Source organism: Oncorhynchus clarkii, chromosome 1 (assembly GCF_045791955.1).
Source record: "Oncorhynchus clarkii lewisi isolate Uvic-CL-2024 chromosome 1, UVic_Ocla_1.0, whole genome shotgun sequence".
In the NCBI taxonomy this organism is placed as follows: domain Eukaryota; kingdom Metazoa; phylum Chordata; class Actinopteri; order Salmoniformes; family Salmonidae; genus Oncorhynchus; species Oncorhynchus clarkii.
The window spans coordinates 26,366,037-26,383,876 of NC_092147.1; the positions used below are offsets into that span (position 1 = coordinate 26,366,037).

General features: G+C 41.0%; 1 protein-coding gene across 1 annotated transcript in view; it reads right to left on the reverse strand.

Moving 5' to 3' along the window:
- The window catches only part of LOC139394635 (nuclear pore complex protein Nup93-like), a 34,436-nt gene extending 19,820 nt beyond the window's left edge, over positions 1–14,616 (reverse strand). The window contains exons 1-3 of the mRNA XM_071142762.1: positions 14,457–14,616; positions 6,325–6,511; positions 2,948–3,065 (exon numbers count right to left, since the gene is read on the reverse strand). Coding sequence (XP_070998863.1) covers positions 2,948–3,065; positions 6,325–6,503 — 297 coding nt within the window. The 5' untranslated portion in view covers positions 6,504–6,511; positions 14,457–14,616. The remainder of the gene's footprint in view (positions 1–2,947; positions 3,066–6,324; positions 6,512–14,456) is intronic.
- Positions 14,617–17,840: the final 3,224 nt, after the last annotated feature.

Here is a 17,840-nt window from a genome sequence, read left to right on the forward strand (position 1 = left end):
CAATCTTACTGGCAGCAATATCCTTGCCTGTGAAGCCCTTTTTGTGCAAAGCAATGATGATGGCACGAGTTTCCTTGCAGGTAACCATGGTTGACAGAGGAATAACAATGATTCCAAGCACCACCCACCTTTTTAAGCTTCCAGTCTGTTATTTGAACTCAATCAGCATGACAGAGTGATCTCCAGCCTTGTCCTCGTCAACACTCACACCTGTGTTAACGAGAGAATCACTGACATGATGTCAGCGGTTCCTTTGTGTCAGGGCTGAAATGCAAATGAACTGAATCCCCAAAAAACATTTCCACTGCATGGCAAAGAGGGACTTTGCAATTAATTGCAATTCATCTGATCACTCTTCATAACATTCTGGAGTATATGCAAATTGCCATCATACAAACTGAGGCAGCAGACTTTGTGGAAATTAACATTTGTGTCATTCTCAAAACTTTTGGCCACGACTGTACAAGGTGTCTATAGCATTCTACAGGGATGCAGGTTCCCAAATGTATTCATGATACAGACAGGAAACTGTTGAGCGTAAAAAAAAAACAGCAGCATTGCAGTTCTTGACACAAAACTTGTGCAAACCAGTGCGCCTGTCATACGCCGTTCAAAGGCACTTCAATCTTTTGTGTTGCCTATTCACCCTCTGAATAGCACACATACACAATCCATGTCTCAATGCTTCAAAATCCTTATTTTACACTGATTGGAGTGGATTTAACAGATGGCATCAATAAAGAATCATAGACTGACCAGGTGAAAGCTAAGTCAGGGAAAGAGGTGTTCTTAATATGTTGTATACTCAGCGTATGGCTGTTTCTGATCCCTGATTATTATGAAAATATCCACAAATTTGTCCATGTAACTTTTTTTTTTTTTTTTTTTTTTTTTTTACACATGTCTATAGGAGTCAGGGCTAAGAGCAGAAGTTCAGAAAGCAATAACTATCTTTATCTGCAATTTTTAATACCATCATTCCTACTGGAAATGCTCTGAGAAATTAGGCTCATTTATATTTTACCTATTTTAAATTACACAGATATTTATCACTTGATAGTCCTGACTCTTATTTAGTATATATTTAATGAAGGGCTATTTTTCACTGGTTAAGGCAGAGGAATTAGGCCAATTCTGATTTGAGGGGTATTGTAATGCAATACTGACCAAGTCAAAGCTTGGTCACAAATGGGTCTTCCAAATGGACAATGACCCGAAGCATACTTCCAAAGTTGTGGCAAAATGGTTTAAGGACAACAAAGTCAAGGTAATAGAGTGGCCATCACAAAGCCCTGACCTCAATCCCATAGAAAATGTGTGGGTAGAACTGAAAAAGCGTGTGTGCGTGAAGGAGGCCTACAAACCTGACCCAGTTACACCAGCTCTGTCAAGAGGAATGGGCCAAAATTCACCCAACTTATTGTGCGAAGCTTGTGGAAGTTTGACCCAAGTTAAACAATTTAAAGGCAATGCTCCCAAATACTAATTGAGTGTATGTAAACTTCTGGCCCACTGGGAATGTGATGAAAGGAATAAAAGCTTAAATAAATCATTCTCTCTACTATTATTCTGACATTTCACATTCTTAAAATAAATTGGTGATACTAACTGACCTAAAACAGGGAATTTTTACTAGGATTAAATGTCATTAATTGTGAAATACTTTGTTTAAATGACTATGTAAACTTCCGACTTCAACTGTGTGTGTGTATATATATATATATGTGTGTGTGTGTATACTCACTCACTACCGGTCAAAAGTTTTAGAACACCTACTCATTCAAGGGTTTTTCTTTATTTTTACTGTTTTCTACATTGTAGAATAATAGTCAACACATATAAACTATGAAAAAACAAATGGAATCATGTAGTAACCAAAAAAAAAAGTGTTAAATGAAAATATATTTTATATTTGAGTTTCTTGAAATAGCCACCCTTTGCCTTGACAGCATTGCACACTTGGTATTCTCTCAACCAGCTTCAACTGGAATGCTTTTCCAACAGTCTTGAAGGAGTTCCCACATATGCTGAGCACTTGTTGGCTGCTTTTCCTACACTCTGCCGTCCAATTCATCCCAAACCAACTCAATTGGGTTGGGTGTTGTGGACTCCAGGTCATCTGATTCAGCACTCCATCACTCTCCTTGGTTAAATAGCGCTTAAACAGCCTGCAGGTGTGTTGGATCATTGCACTGTTGAAAAACAACTGATGGTGCCACTAAGCCCAAACCAGATGGGCTTTGCTGCAGGAGGGACTGGTGCACTTCACAAAATAGATGGCATCATGAGGAAAGAAAATTATGTGGATATTTTGAAGCAACATCTCAAGACATCAGTCAGGAAATTAAAGGATTAAATGTGGGATTAAATGTCAGGAATTGTGAAAAACTGAGTTTAAATGTATTTGGCTAAGGTGTATATAAACTTCAGACTTCAACTGTACCAGAGACAGTTCAATACCCCCAAATGTAAATCACATAGACATCTACCAAAGACAATTAAAATCCAATCAAAGGACGTTGGGTTAACTTTTGTGCATGCGTTTGAATTGCAAACTCTCAGCACTTCAGGCAATGGGTTTGATATACAGAATGATGAGTAAAGATTTGGACACAATACACGTCAGACATATTTTCCTAGACACACATTTCTAATACTTCCAAAAATAAGAAACTGCAATGATCCTCCAACAGAATCCGTCAGCTTGTTTCCCATTATCATAAAAAAATCATTACGCAGTAAACCTCAGCTGTGACATTAACAGAACCAGATACGAAACTGCCAGTTTGACTAAAGCATCATTACGAACTCAAAAAAATTCATTACCATCACTTGCCCGGCTGCCTTTGCCTCTGAAAAACTCAGAAGAGAAGGTTGTGACATACTGGAGAACAGGTGTGGATGTAAAAGTAGCCCCACACTCGTAGAGACAGTCTGAAATTAATACCTGGATGTCAGTGTCTTTCACTGGCTCCAAAGGTTCAAAGGTGGTGGCAGCACTCAAGCTCTCCAGACGCTGGGAGATGTGGAATATGTCCAGGCCTCTGGAACCCAGGAGGATAGAGCTACAGGGAACAGAGGAAGAGTAGATTGTGTTTGTTTAGTATAGTATCATCTAGAGCAGGTATTCCCAAACTGGGGTACGCCAAAATAAAAATGTGATTCACATTTTACTTTTAGTAATTCTTTATTTTCTTTATTTTCTTCACATTTTCAAACAGTTCATTTATATTTTCCAACGGTGCTATGGATGTGGGTGAGGTTTTTTCTTTGCCTGGGTAGCCTAGTTTCACTGCCAAAAATAAAATTAAACCATCTAGATGTTCAGCAAAATAACAACACAATGTCAAATACAGGTAGCCTAGTCAAATAATTAACATCCAATCACATTAACCATCACTCTCTCGCGGGAATTCCACTAACAGTCCGTGTGTAGCCAAACGTAGCTGCTACTCATGTTTGTATCTGTACTGATGGTGCAAAAGCCATGACAGGGAGACATAGTGGAGTGGTAACGTGCGTGCAAGCAGTTGCTCCCGACACCACATGGGTACACTGCAGCATCCACCAAGAGGCTCTTGCTGCCAAAGGAATGCCTGACAGCTTGAAAGACGTTTTGGACACTACAGTGAAAATGGTTAACTTTGTTAAAGCAAGGCCCCTGAACTCTCATGTATTTTCTGCACTATGCAATGATATGGGCAGCGACCATGTAACACTTTTATAACATACAGAAGTGCGATGGTTATCAAGGGGCAGAGTATTGACATGTTTTTTTTAAATTGAGAGACGAGCTTAAAGTGTTATTTAATTTTAACTTGTCTAACCGCTTGCATGATGACAAGTTTCTCAAATGACTGGCCTATCTGGGTGATGTTTTTTCCTCGCCTGAATGATCTGAATCTAGGATTACAGGGAATCTCCACAACTATATTCAATGTGCGGGACAAAATTGAGGCTATGATTAAGAAGTTGGAGCTCTTCTCTGTCTGCATTAACAAGGAAAACACACAGGTATTTCCATCATTGTATGATTCTTTTGTGTGCAAATGAACTCAAGCTTACAGACAATGTCAAATGTGATATAGCGAAGCACATGAGTGAGTTGGGTGAGCAATTACGCAGGTACCAAAACAGATGATACAAACAACTGGATTCGTTATCCCTTTCATGCCTTGCCTCCAGTCCACTTACCGATATCTGAACAAGAGACGGTTCTGTGAAAATTGTATTTAATTAGAAGCCAGTCAGATTTCTGGATAGGGCTGCTCTCAAGAGTATCCTGCCTTGGCAAATTGCGCTGTTAACCTCTTGAACCTCTGGGGGCAGTATTTCATTTTTGGATGAAAAACGTTCCCGTTTTAAGCGCAATATTTTGTCACGAAAAGATGCTCGACTATGCATATAATTGACAGCTTGGAAAGAAAACACTGACGTTTCCAAATCTGCAAAGATATTGTCTGTGAGTGCCCCAGAAATGATGCTACAGGCGAAACCAAGATGAAACTTCAAACAGGAAATGAGCAAAATTTCTGAGGCGCCGTTTTCCATTGTCTCCTTATATGGCTGTGAATGCGACAGGAATGAGCTTACACTTTTTGCCGTTTCCCCAAGGTGTCGGCAGCATTGTGACGTATTTGTAGGCATATCATTGGAAGATTGACCATAAGAGACTACATTTACCAGGTGTCCGCCTGGTGTCCTGCGTCGAAATTGGTGCGCAAACGCCAGGTGCAACTATTTTTCCATTTGATAGAGAGGAGAAACCAGACTTCCACAAACGTTATATCATTGAAGAGATATGTGAAAAACACCTTGAGGATTGATTCTAAACAACGTTTGCCATGTTTCAGTCGATATTATGGAGTTAATTTGGAAAAAAGTTTGGCGTTTTGATGACTGAATTTTCGGGTTTTTTTGGTAGCCAAACGTGATGTACAAAACGGAGCGATTTCTAATACACAAAGAATATTTTTGGAAAAACGGGACATTTGCTATCTAACTGAGAGTCTCCTCATTGAAAACATCCAAAGTTCTTCAAAGGTAAATTATTTTATTTGAATGCTTTTCTTGTTTTTGTGAAAATGTTGCCCGCTCAATGCTACGCTAGCTATCAATACTGTTACACAAATGCTTGTTTTGCTATGGTTGAAAAGCATATTTTGAAAATCTGAGATGACAGTGTTGTTAACAAAAGGCTAAGCTTGATAGCTAGCATATTTATTTCATTTGCGATTTTCATGAATAGTTAACGTTGCGTTATGGTAATGAGCTTGAGGCTATAAATAGGATCCCGGATCCGGGTTTGCTCGTCGCAACTGGTTATTAAGACACTGATGCCCTTTCCAAACACGTACCTATGTGAGAGTGGATTCTCGGCCCTCACTAGCATGAAAACTAAATACAAGCACAGACTGTTTGTGGATAAGGATTTAAGACTGAGAGCCTCTTCAATACAACCCATTGAAGAGTTATGTGCATCCTTTAAAGCACACCCTTTTCATTAACCTGTGTTGAGTTATTAACAATTTTTGATGAACAAATACGTTTTTATATGTAAGATGGCTAAATAAAAGGGCTAAATTATTGATTATTATTACTCGTGCCCTGGTCCTAGAAGAGCTATTTGTCACTTACCACGAGCCGGGTTGTGACAAAAACTCAAACTCATTCTTATGTTTAATAAATGTATCGTATAGTGTGTGTGTGTGAGAGACAGGCTTACAATGATGGCAAAAAAACTAAATTTGAGAGTGAGCCAACTCTGGTGCTAGAGGGGGTACGCAGCTGGAGTTTCAATGTTTAAAGGGGGTACAGGACTATAAAAAGTTTGGAAACCACTGCTCTAGAGGGCATGAGGAGCATGAAGTAAGTTCACTGCAATGCAGAACATAACAAAGCTACACTGCATTTCATATGCCAGTGAAATGTGGGGAGCAGCATTAACCTGCCATCATAAATACGTTCTTAAAGACATCTCCCATAACAGAACAGCTCCAATAAACTGGGTGTCCAAGAGTACAAATACTGATGAAACATATCTATCCTCTATTTCACACGCTATAGTGACAAGATCACGTAATTTCAAGTAGTCCAAACGCAGTCAGATGTATTGACATCTGAAAAATAACCAATCATAATGATGAGCTTTTGTGCAGATGACTTCAACATCTTATTACCATCAGCCTCATTCATTACAGGGGAAATAATAAGATATTACTAGAAAAGGGAACTGGCCTATACGTCACATGTGATTTCAATGTGTGGGTCATCTCTAAATAAAATAAATATCTGTGACTGACTGATACACAAGAGAGAACATACGCTTTTACGTCAGCAGCGTCTTGCGACGTTCGGGTTAAGGTGCGGGAACGTAGCCTCTCTCCAGCCTGCTGGATCTCCTGAAGGTTCCTCTCAACATGGGGAAGCTCAGACACAGCCTCAGTTTCCGCTGCAAGCTGCTCCGCCTGCTGCAGGAGCTCTCCAAAGCCCTCCGCTTCCATGGCAACCACTAGAAGTTAAGGGACAGAATGGCTGGGTTAAAAACCAATGACTATTCTGGATTAAATGACATGCAGTCTTTATGGCCTTAACAGATTGAATCACATGATAGTGTGTTACAGTGCAGTCGGAAAGTATTCAGACTCCTAGACTTTTTCCACATTATGTTACAGCCTTATTCTAATGGACTAAATAAAAACATTTCCTAAACAATCTACACACAATTCCCCATGACGACAAATTGAAAACAGATTCTTAGACATTTTTGCAAATGTTTTCAAAATAAAAAACAGAAATACATTATATACATAAGTATTCAGACCCTTTGCTATGAGACTAAAAATTGAGCTCAGGTGCATCGTTTTTACAGTGTTCATCCTTGAGCTGTTTCTACAACTTGGAGTCCACCTGTGGTAAATTCAATTGATTGGACATGATTTGGAAAGGCACACACCTGTCTACATAAGGTCCCACAGTTGAAAGTGCATGTCAGAGCAAAAACCAAGCCATGAGGTCAAAGGAATTGTCTGTAGAGCGCCAAGACAGGATTGTGTCGAGGCACAGATCTGGGGAAGGGTAACAAAACATTTTCTGCAGGATGGAAGGTCCCTAAAAACAGTGGCCTCCATTCTTAAATGGAATAAGTTTGGAACCACCAAGACTCTTTCTAGAGCTTGCTCCCTCAGCCAAACTGAGCAATTGGGGGAGAAGGGCCTTGGTCAGGGAGGTGACCAAGAACCCAATGGTCACTCTGACATAGCTCCAGATTTCCTCTGTGGAGGTGGGGGAACCTTTCAGAAGGATACCAATCAAGCCTTTATGGTAGAGTGGCTAGACGGAAGCCACTCCTCAGTAAAAGGCACATGACAGCCTGCTTGTAGTTTGCCAAAAGGCACCTAAAGGACTCACAGACCATGAGAAACAAGATTCTCTGGTCTGATGAAACCAAGATTGAACTCTTTGGCCTGAATGCCAAGCGTCATGTCTGGAGGAAACCTAACACAATCACTACGGTGAAGCATATTGGTGGCAGCATCATGCTGTGCTGATGTTTTCAGCGCTAGGGACTGGGAGTCAGAATCGAGGGAAAGATGAACAGAGCAAAGTACAGAGAGATCCTTGATGAAAACCTGCTCCAGAGCACTCAGGACTTCAGACTGGGGCGAAGGTTCACCTTCCAACAGGACAATGACCCTAAGCACACAGCCAAAACAACACGGGAGTGGCTTCGGGACATGTCTCCGAACATCATTGAGTGCCCCAGCCAGAGCCCGGACTTGAACCCAATCAAACATCTCTGGAGACACCTGAAAATAGCTGTGCAGCGATGCTTCTAATCCAACCTGACAGAGTTTGAGAGGATCTGCAGAGAAGAATGGGAGAAACTCCCCAAATACAGGTGTGCCAAACTTGTAGTGTCATACTCGAGGCTGTACTTGCTGCCAAAGGTGCTTCAACAAAGTACTGAGTACAGGTTATGTAAATATAATCCTACATTTGTTAAATTTACTGGGCTCAAGCTCCATGTTCATGTTTGCCTTCATGTTAGAAATTGAAATTGCGACAGTGGGAGCATAGCTCCACTACAGGTGGGGTTTATGCTGGGCACGTTCAAGAACAATGGGGGGAGGAGGGGAATTGTTTGTTTTTATTACAGTACTATTTTGTGAGAGACCTTAGCTCTATAATATGTGTTTGACTACAGGCTCACCAAAAATAGGAAAATAGAATATCCCACCTCTTTATTGGACATAGTACATGCATGTAAATGTCATGAGTGAGTGAACAATATGGCTAAGATAGTAAATCATACATCATTAAACGTCAATGGACTGAAAGGTCCTGTCAAACGAAAACGAGTCCTTACATGTATGTACTTGAAAAAGCTAAAGACCGATGTTGCATTTATACAAGAAACACATCTAACAGGGGCAGAACATAAAAGGTTAAAGAGGGAATGGGTAGGACAGGTCTTTGCCTCTTCATAAAACACAAAAACACCGGGAGTAGCTGTGTTGATTAATAAGAATTTACTCTTCTGTGTTACGAAAAAAAATTTGATCCACTGGGATGTTATGTAGGGGTCCATGGCAGAATGCATTCAGAATATTGGACCTTGCTTAATGCATATGCACCTAATTATGATTATACTTTTATTCAAGATATATTCCTCAAGGTAGCGGAATTTCAGGGAACACTTAGTTTGGGGCGACTTTAATTTTTGTCTGGACACGATTCTGGATAGATCCTCAACTAAAGCAACCTCATTGACTAAGTCCGCCAAATGCACTATCATTTATGAAAGACATAGGGAGACAGCTCCACCCACAAGATAGGGATTACTCATTCTACTCTTGCCCACCTAACTCTTATATCCAGATTGATTATTTTCTCCTATCAGCACAGGTAACCCATAGTTGTGGAAACTGAGTATTTATCCAGAACTATCTCAGATCATTCTCCCCTCACACTTTGTTTGGATGCCAGGCGGAGTTCAAGGGACTTATAGATGGTGCCTAAACCCAACTCTTTTGAAACAGGCAGAATTTTGTCAATTTATCAGAGACCAAATTATGTTTGTCTGTAAAACAAACTGTCCTCTCCCAATAGTTTTGTACTCTGGGATACACAAAAGGCCTTTCTTAGGGGTCAAATAATTTCCTATACCAAAGGTCTTAATAGGAAATGCACTGCTGAATTAGAGAATGAAATCTTATTAATACAAAAAGAACACCAAAAATGTGTCTCTAAAGAAACATACCGCTCGCTCATTGGTGAATAAAAAACTAAAATATAACAACAAAACTGAAAAGGCTATTCTTAGAACTAGGCAAAGACATTATGAATTGGGGGAGAAAACACAAAGTATTGGCCTGACAAAAAAGCTGAGAATTTGAGAACCATCAACTCTATTGAAACAGAACGGTCAAGTGTCTCACAACCCGGAAGAGAATGATTAATTTAAACAATACTATTCTAAGTTATACACTTCTGATGGAACGGAACCAGCAATGAGACACATTTCTGTCTACTATTGATCTACCGTACCTCACACAGGAAGACCAAAACGAACTAGATCGCCACTTCACAGAACTCGAAAAGGAAATTTCTTCGCTACAATCCAGCAAATCACCAGGAGACGATGGCTTTAAGGAGTTAACGATTTGCTTATTCCACTCGATGGATGTTCTAACTTTAGCAGCTGAGACGCAGAGCCTACCGGACTCCTTTTCCACGGCTATTATAACAGTTACACATACAAAAATAAAGATCCTCTACAATGCTCTTCCTATAGGCCGATCTCGCTCCTCAATGATGACTATAAATCGATTTCTAAGGCAATGGCTAATAGATTAGGACAATATTTGGCAAACCTGATTAATACCGATCAAACAGGCTTCATACAGAAAAGATCCTCCACCAATAATTTGCGAAGGTTATTCGATGTAATTCACATGGCCAGTGTGAGGAGCGATCCTAGTATAGCAGTATCTCTAGACGCTGAAAAGGCCTTTGATAGGCTGGAGTGGCCATACCTATTCAAGGTACTTGCTAAATTTAACTTTAGCCCAGTTGACAAACGAAGGACCAAGACTTTATACTATAAACCGCAAGCCAATATCAAAACTAATGGCATGATGTCAGCCACATTCCAAATCTTTAGAGGTAGTAGACAGGGCTGTTAACTTTCCCCACTCCTTTTTGTGCTAGCCATTGAACCCCTGGCGGAGGCCATAAGAACGGATCCTGGCATAAAGGGCTTTCAGGTGCCAGATAACGCATAGGATCGCATTGTTCGCAAACTACATTATTTTGTTCCTCTCTGACCCTACCCCTCAAAACTAGACGCTTTGGGGTACATACAGCTAGCTCTATATCAGGTTACAAAGTCAACATGGACAAAAGTTAAATGCTTCCACTGACTCGCTTTGACTATAGCATCTGTGAACGAATGGGTCCCTTCAGATGGTCGCCACAGGGGTTCAAATGTCTAGGAATTAAAGTAGATAATGACTTAAGAAATGTGTACAAGCTTAACTACTCTGTCTTGGTTCAGAAGGTGGTGGATGACTTGAATAGATGGATAGATCTGACTCTCACATTATTTGGGAGGATTAGCTGTATTAAGACGAACGTTCTGCCTATTTCAATCTTTACCCATATCCCTACCCAAGAGTTTCTTTAACAAGACCATAAGACAATTTGTATGGAAGAGCAAAACCCCAAGGGTGAGCCTGGACAAATTAACGTGGGATTATAGTCTAGGAGGTCTACGCCTACCAAATTTCAAGATGTATTACTGGGCAGCGCAAATTAGATTAATTTCATTACTATTTGAAAATTAACCAGCCCCATCTTCGACTTAGATGGAAATGTTTGCTCTTAAGGTAGAGGTTGGGAGTAGAGGCCGACTGATGATTTTTCAAAGCTGATACCGAGTATTGGAGGACCAAACAAAATCTTAAAAAAATCTATGTAATAAATGACAATTACAACAATACTCAATGAACACTTTAAAAACGTAATATAATACATAAATAAAAACCATTTAGTCTCAAATAAATAATGAAACATGTTCAATTTGGTTTAAATAATGCAAAAACACAGTGTTGGAGAAGAAAGTAAAAGTGCAATATGTGCCATGTAAAAAAGCTCAGGTTTAAGTGCCTTGCTCAGAACATGAGAACATATGAAAGCTGGTGGTTCCTTTAAATATGAGTCTTTAATATTCCCAGTTAAGAAGTTTTAGGTTGTAGTTATTATAGGAATTATAGGACTATTTCTACCATTTGTATTTCATATACCTTTGACTATTGGATGTTCTTATAGGCACTTTAGTATTGCCAGCCTAATCTCGGTAGTTGATAGGCTTGAAGTCATAAACAGCACTGTGCATCCCAGCATTGCTAAGAGCTGCTGTTTGAATGAATGCTTACGAGCCTGCTGCTGCCTACCACTGCTCAGTCAGACTGCGTTACAACTAGTTACGAACCTGCCGTTGCATGCCACTAGCTTAGCTATAGTTAGCTTGCTAAATTGCTAGCTTGCTTTGTACCTGTAAACAAACTGATTCTTAAATGTGTCATTCGTATTAGTGTTGTTAGCTTTGGGACACAATATCGGGAGTCTAATACACAGACTCCCGATGTTGTTGTGGGCAGTCATCAAAATCAGTTATTCTAGGCTTTCCACGTTAGTTAGCTAGCCAGCCTAGTTGCTCATTGTGCAAAGGGGGCATGCGCGCGCTGGTTTTGATTCAGCTGTCATTGCGTGGCTGCATGCATCTTGATGCAGGTAGTTTGCAAATGCGCTTTTGTTAAATCATCAAGTTAAGGCTATGATTCAATGATAAATTAACAGGCACCACATTGATTATATGCAACGCAGAACAAGCTAGTTAACCTAGTAATATCATCAACCATTTTATTATACCTTTATTTAACTAGGCAAGTCAGTCAAGAACAAATTCTTATTTTCAATCACGGCCTAGGAACAGTGGGTTCAGGGGCAGAACGACAGATCTGACCTTGTCAGCTCGGGGGTTTGAACTTGCAATCTTCCGGTTACTAGTCCAATGCTCTAACCACTAGGCTACCCTGCCGCGACCATGTGTAGTTAACTAGTGATTATGTGAAGATGGATTGTTTTTTTACAAGGTAAGTTTAATGCTAGCTAGCAACTTACCTTGGCTCCTTGCAGCCACAAGGTAATTTTGATGCTGCACTCGCGTAACAGGTGGTCAGCCTGCCACAGTCTCCTCGTGGATTGCAATGTAATCGGCCATAATCGGCGTCCAAAAAGGCCGATTACCGATTGTTATGAAAACTTAAAAATCGGCCCTAATTTTACAGCCATGCCGATTTGTATTTTGCCATTGTTTTAATGTATTTTTTTTAGGGGGGGGGGGGGGGTTGATTTACCTTTTCTCGTAGTACTTACTCTTGCTGTGTTGTAATGTTGTGGAATAATTTTTAAAATATATTTTTTCAAAAGTGTATTTTGTTGCGTTCATTTCCAGTCAAACTGTACAGCACAGGTCTCAAAGAAGTCGAACAAACGGCACATTATTGTGGCTGCAGCAGAAAAGGTTTTGGGACTCAAGGATTTTACATCGGAAGACTTGCAAGAAGTACTGGCGGCGGAAGACCCGCCCTCCCAGGTTCCCCTGGAGTCTGTGTAGGATTCAGATCTGTTTTATTTATTTTTAACAGAAAAGTTGTTGGATTTATTTTTTGGGAGTTCAGTTTTTGGGGGACTCATATTTCCATCCCGCATAGTAGATTGTGGGATGCACATTAAATTGTGGGGATCGCCAATATCATAGAAGACTGATTTTGCACATGCCAGAAATTTCTACTGCAGTACCTGTGCTTGAAAAAATCTGGTAAACAATACTTTCCTGTGGACATTTTGTCTCAAATTTCAACCATCTGAAGTACCAACACCACGGACAACCGGTAGAGTAAGTTCAAATGTAATTGTATTAAACATTCTGGCTTGTAAGTAACATTTAGACGATTTTGCTGTCATTAGTTTCACCCTGTATATAACGTAAACGTACAAATATGCGTAACCGCGACATTAAAACGAGGCTACAAAGAAAATGAATGGGACTGTAGCGACTGTGTTGACTTCAAAATCAGGGGTGTGAACTAGGTTTCTATTCAAGCGTTGATCGACATGGTAATGGCTCTATAGTATTGGAGAAAAGTTGAAAAAAATGGACCCTCCGTTACATCGAGACGTGTCATGTCGTAACGTACAGCACGCATAAAGCAACTATTTCTGTCGTACAATCTCCACTAGGTGTAGCACTTCTCTCATCGTTTAAAAACAAGAACTGGACAGTGACAGGGTAAGGGGGATACCTAGTCATTTTTTGCTTCATCATTGCATGCAGTCATCATTCTCAAAGCCGCTGCTTACTTCTAAGATCACTTTAGCACCGCCCTAAAATCCCGATTCAAATTCGACACAAAGCTTCAAATAGGTATGTAATGACACATTATATAAAAACACTTTATAGTGTTTTACTTACAGTTTAGAGGTGATAAAGTTGGACAGATCGAGTGGAAAAAAAGCTTATTTCCCACTCAACATCACTCCTTCTCACCATCAAGCAGTAGTTTCGCTTCCCCACCCGCCATTTTTAAAAAGACCCGACGGGACTCATTGCCTGCTTGAATTATGCAGAAACGGGCAGCGTTTAGGACATGTAATTGATTATGTTGGAAAGGGGAGAAATTGTGCTTTGCGATGGTATTGACATTACAGTTGATCTGGAAGTATTACGTTTTGGGGGCGCTAAAATAAGGGAAATTGTACGGACCAAGGCGATGTACGAGTTTACGTTACCAATTAATTGTGTATTACACAAAATGTAACCTGATTGTTCGGTTGAGCGTCGTATGTAATCTTTCGAAACGTACATTTTGTAAATAACATGATAATTGTGTTGTCGAGATGGACTGGTCAGTGTTTTCTGCCATAGCATGTGAATTGTCATTTTTCTGTTTGGAGCCTTTTGCTCTGTTGTCCACAATGTCGGCGTAAATAACTGACATTGCTAGTACATAGGTTTTCACCTAGTAGTGACTTTTCTGCGAACTACTTGCATCAAGATGCATGCAGCCACGCAATGACAGCTGAATCGAAACCAGCGCGCGCATGCTCCCTTGGCACGATGAGCAACTAGGCTGGCTAACTAACTAGCGTGGAAAGCCTAGAATAATTGATTTTGATGACTGCCCACAACGACATCGGGAGTCTGTGTATTAGACTCCCGATATTGTGTCCCAAAGCTAACAACACTAATACGAATTACACATTTAAGAATCAGTTCGTTTACAGGAACAAAGCAAGCTAGCACTTTAGCAAGTTAACTATAGCTAAGCTAGTGGCATGCAACGGCAGGTTCATAACTAGTTGTAACGCGTATTAGCTGGGTAACTTACATGAATCCTAGATAGCAAATGATCCTTTCCCTTGTTCCACAAATAGTAGTTATGACAGTTGTTTTCACTCTTTTGCGCTTATCTCATTTGTTTTCCAGTCGGACATACATTTTACCCCGGCACTTCTGAGGTCTAGTCTGATTGGATGAGGCCTCGTTTTATTCTTCTTCGATGAGGTTTAATAGCGGTTGGCATCCAATAAATGTTGTAATACCGCCACCTACTAAACTGGAGTATAAACCCCTTATACTTTGCTTGAAATAAATACATGACAAATAAACAAATACCCTACGATCTAACAGTAAACTCACTAAAAAATATATATAAAAATACCCATCCCACTATTAATCTATTTAGTCCTAGTTCAGGCCAACACCCTGCAACTCTGCAGTATTTTGTTTGTTTTAGTACTATTTTTTACGTTATTGGCTCAGGAATTGTTTTGTGTCATTACATACAGCCAGGAAGATAACCGACCAGAACTTCCAGCATTACGACTAGGATTACGACTTCCCTGGAGTGGATCCTTTGTTTGCTCTCCCCAGAACAATTTAACTTATTCCAGAGGCTGACCCAAAACAACACCGGCGGAGAAGAGGGACTCGAGTCGTTCTTCTGGTCCGATTTAGGAAGCGTGCACACCACCCACCGCTCCCGAGTATTTTACTCACTAATGTCCAATCTCTGGATAATAAAATTGATGAGCTCAAGGCGAGAGTTGCTTTTCAGAGAGACACCAGGGTTTGTAACATACTCTCCTTCACGGAAACATGGCTCTCTCGAGATACACTGTCTGACTCTGTAAAGCCAGTTGGGTTCTCAGTACATTGCGCCAACAGGAACAAATATATCTCTGGGAAGAAGAAGGGTGGAGGTATATATTTTATGATTAACGACTTATGGTGTAACTGTAATAACATACAGAAACTTAAGTCTCCTCCCAGCGGATGCCATGAATGCCCTCAAAAGAATTTCACTGTACTTTATGCAAACCAAATATCCTGAGGCTGCATTTATTGTAGCTGGGGATTTTAACAAAGCAAATTTGAGGAAAAGGCTCCCGGAAACATATTGATTATTGTACTCACGCTGCTAGAACCCTCAACCATTGCTCTATTCAGCAAATCGGACCACGGTTCCATCTTGCTCCTCCCCTCCTATAGGCAGACACTCAAACAGGAAGCACCCGTGGTAAGGACTATTTCAACACTCGTCTGACCAATCGGAAACCATGCTTCAAGAATGTTTTGATCACGTGGACTGGGATATGTTCAGAGTAGCTTCAGAAAATAATATTGACACATATACCGATACGGTGAATGAGTTTATCAGGAAGTGCATAGGAGATGTTGTACCCACTGTGACTATTAAAACCTACTCCAACCAGAAACCGTGGATAGATGGGAGCATTCGCGCAAAACTGAAAGCGCGAACCACCACATTTAAGCAGGGCAAGAAGACTGGGGCGGCAGGTAGCCTAGTGGTTAGCAAGTTGGGCCAGCAACCAAAAGGTTGGTAAATCGAATCCCCGAACTGACAAGGTCATTCTGCCCCTGAACAAGGCAGTTAACCCACTGTTCCTAGGCTGTCATTGTAAGTAAGAATTTGTTCTTAACTGACTTGCCTAGTTAAATAAAGTTTAGAAAATAAATATAAAATATGGAAGAATACAAACAGTATAGTTATTCCCTCCGCAAAGCAATCAAGCAGGCTAAACATCGGTATAGGGACAAAGTTGAGTCCCAGTTCAATGGCTCAGACACATGACGTATGTGGCAGGGTCTACAAACAATAACAGATTATAAAAGGAAAACCAGCCATGTTGGGGACACCGTCTTGCTCACGGACAGGCTGAACACCTTCTTCGCTCGCTTTGAGGATAATACAGTGCCACCGACGTGGCCTGCTATCAAGGACTTCTCTGTGACCGACGTAAGACATTTAAGTGTGTTAACCCTTGCAAGGCTGCCAGCCCTGATGGCCATCTTGAAGCATGTGGGGACAACAGACTGGGATAGGGAGAGATTGAATATATCTGTGAACACACCAGCCAGCTGGTCTGCGCATGCTCTGAGAACGCAGCGTTCTCAGAGCATGCACAAAACAGCTGGCTGGCAGATCAGCTGGCTGGTAGATCAGCTGGCTGGTAGACCAAAACAGCTGGCTGGCAGATCAGCTGGCTGGTAGACCAATCTCTCCCTATCCCAGTCTGTTGTCCCCACATGTTTCAAGATGGCCACCATTGTCCCTGTACCTAACAAAGCAAATGTAATTGAACTAAATGACTATTGCCCCATAGCACTCACCTCTATCATCATGAAGTGCTTTGAGACTAGTCAAGGATCATATCACCTCCACCTTACCTGCCACCTTAGACCCACTTCAATTTGCTTACCGCCCCAATATATCCACAGACAATACAATCACTACCACACTGCCCTGTCCCATCTGGAAAAGAGGCATACCTATGTAAGAATGCTGTTCATTGACTATAGCTCAGCATTCAACACCATAGTACCCTCCAAGCTCATCAAGCTCGAGACCCTGGGTCTGAACCCCGCCCTGTGCAACTGGGTCCTGGACTTCCTGACGGGTCGACCCCAGGTGGTGAAGGTAGGAAACACCTCTTCGCTGATCCTCAACACTGGGGCCCCACAAGGGTGCGTGCTCAGCCCCCTCCTGTACTCCCTGTTCACCCATGACTGTGTGGCCAAGCACACTTCCAACACAATCATCAAGTTTGCAGACGACACAACAGTATTACCAACAACGACGAGACAGCCTACAGGGAGGAGGACTCTGGGAGTGTGGTGCCAGGAAAATAACCTCTCACTCAACATTAAAAAAACTAAAGAGATTTAAGTGTGACAAAAGAGCAAAAAAATAAGAAATCAGGAAGGGGGCAAGTACTTTTTCACTGCACTGTATGTATACATGTATAGGGGCGGCAGGAAGCCTAGTGGGTAGAGAGTTGGGCCAGTAACCAAACGATTGCTAGATCGAACGATCGAAAGCTGACGAGGTAAAACTGTCGTTCTGCCCCAGAACAAGACAGTTAACCCACTGTTCCTAGGCCGTCATTGTAAATAAGAATTTTCTTAACTGACTTGCGTAGTTAAAGGTTAAATAAAATAAGTCTAATCCATTCCTTCGATGCACGTGTATTTTGGGTATATGTTGTGAAACTGTTAGATCTTACTTGTTAGATATTACTGCACTGTCAGAGCTTGAAGCACAAGCATTGTTACACCCGCAATAACATCTGCTAAACACATGTGACCAATAAAATTTGAAAGGGTGGGACCCTACCACTCAACACATCCTGTAAGACTTCAAGAGCTTGCACACCAAAATACCTCTGCAGCTGCCAACACAACCTCAATT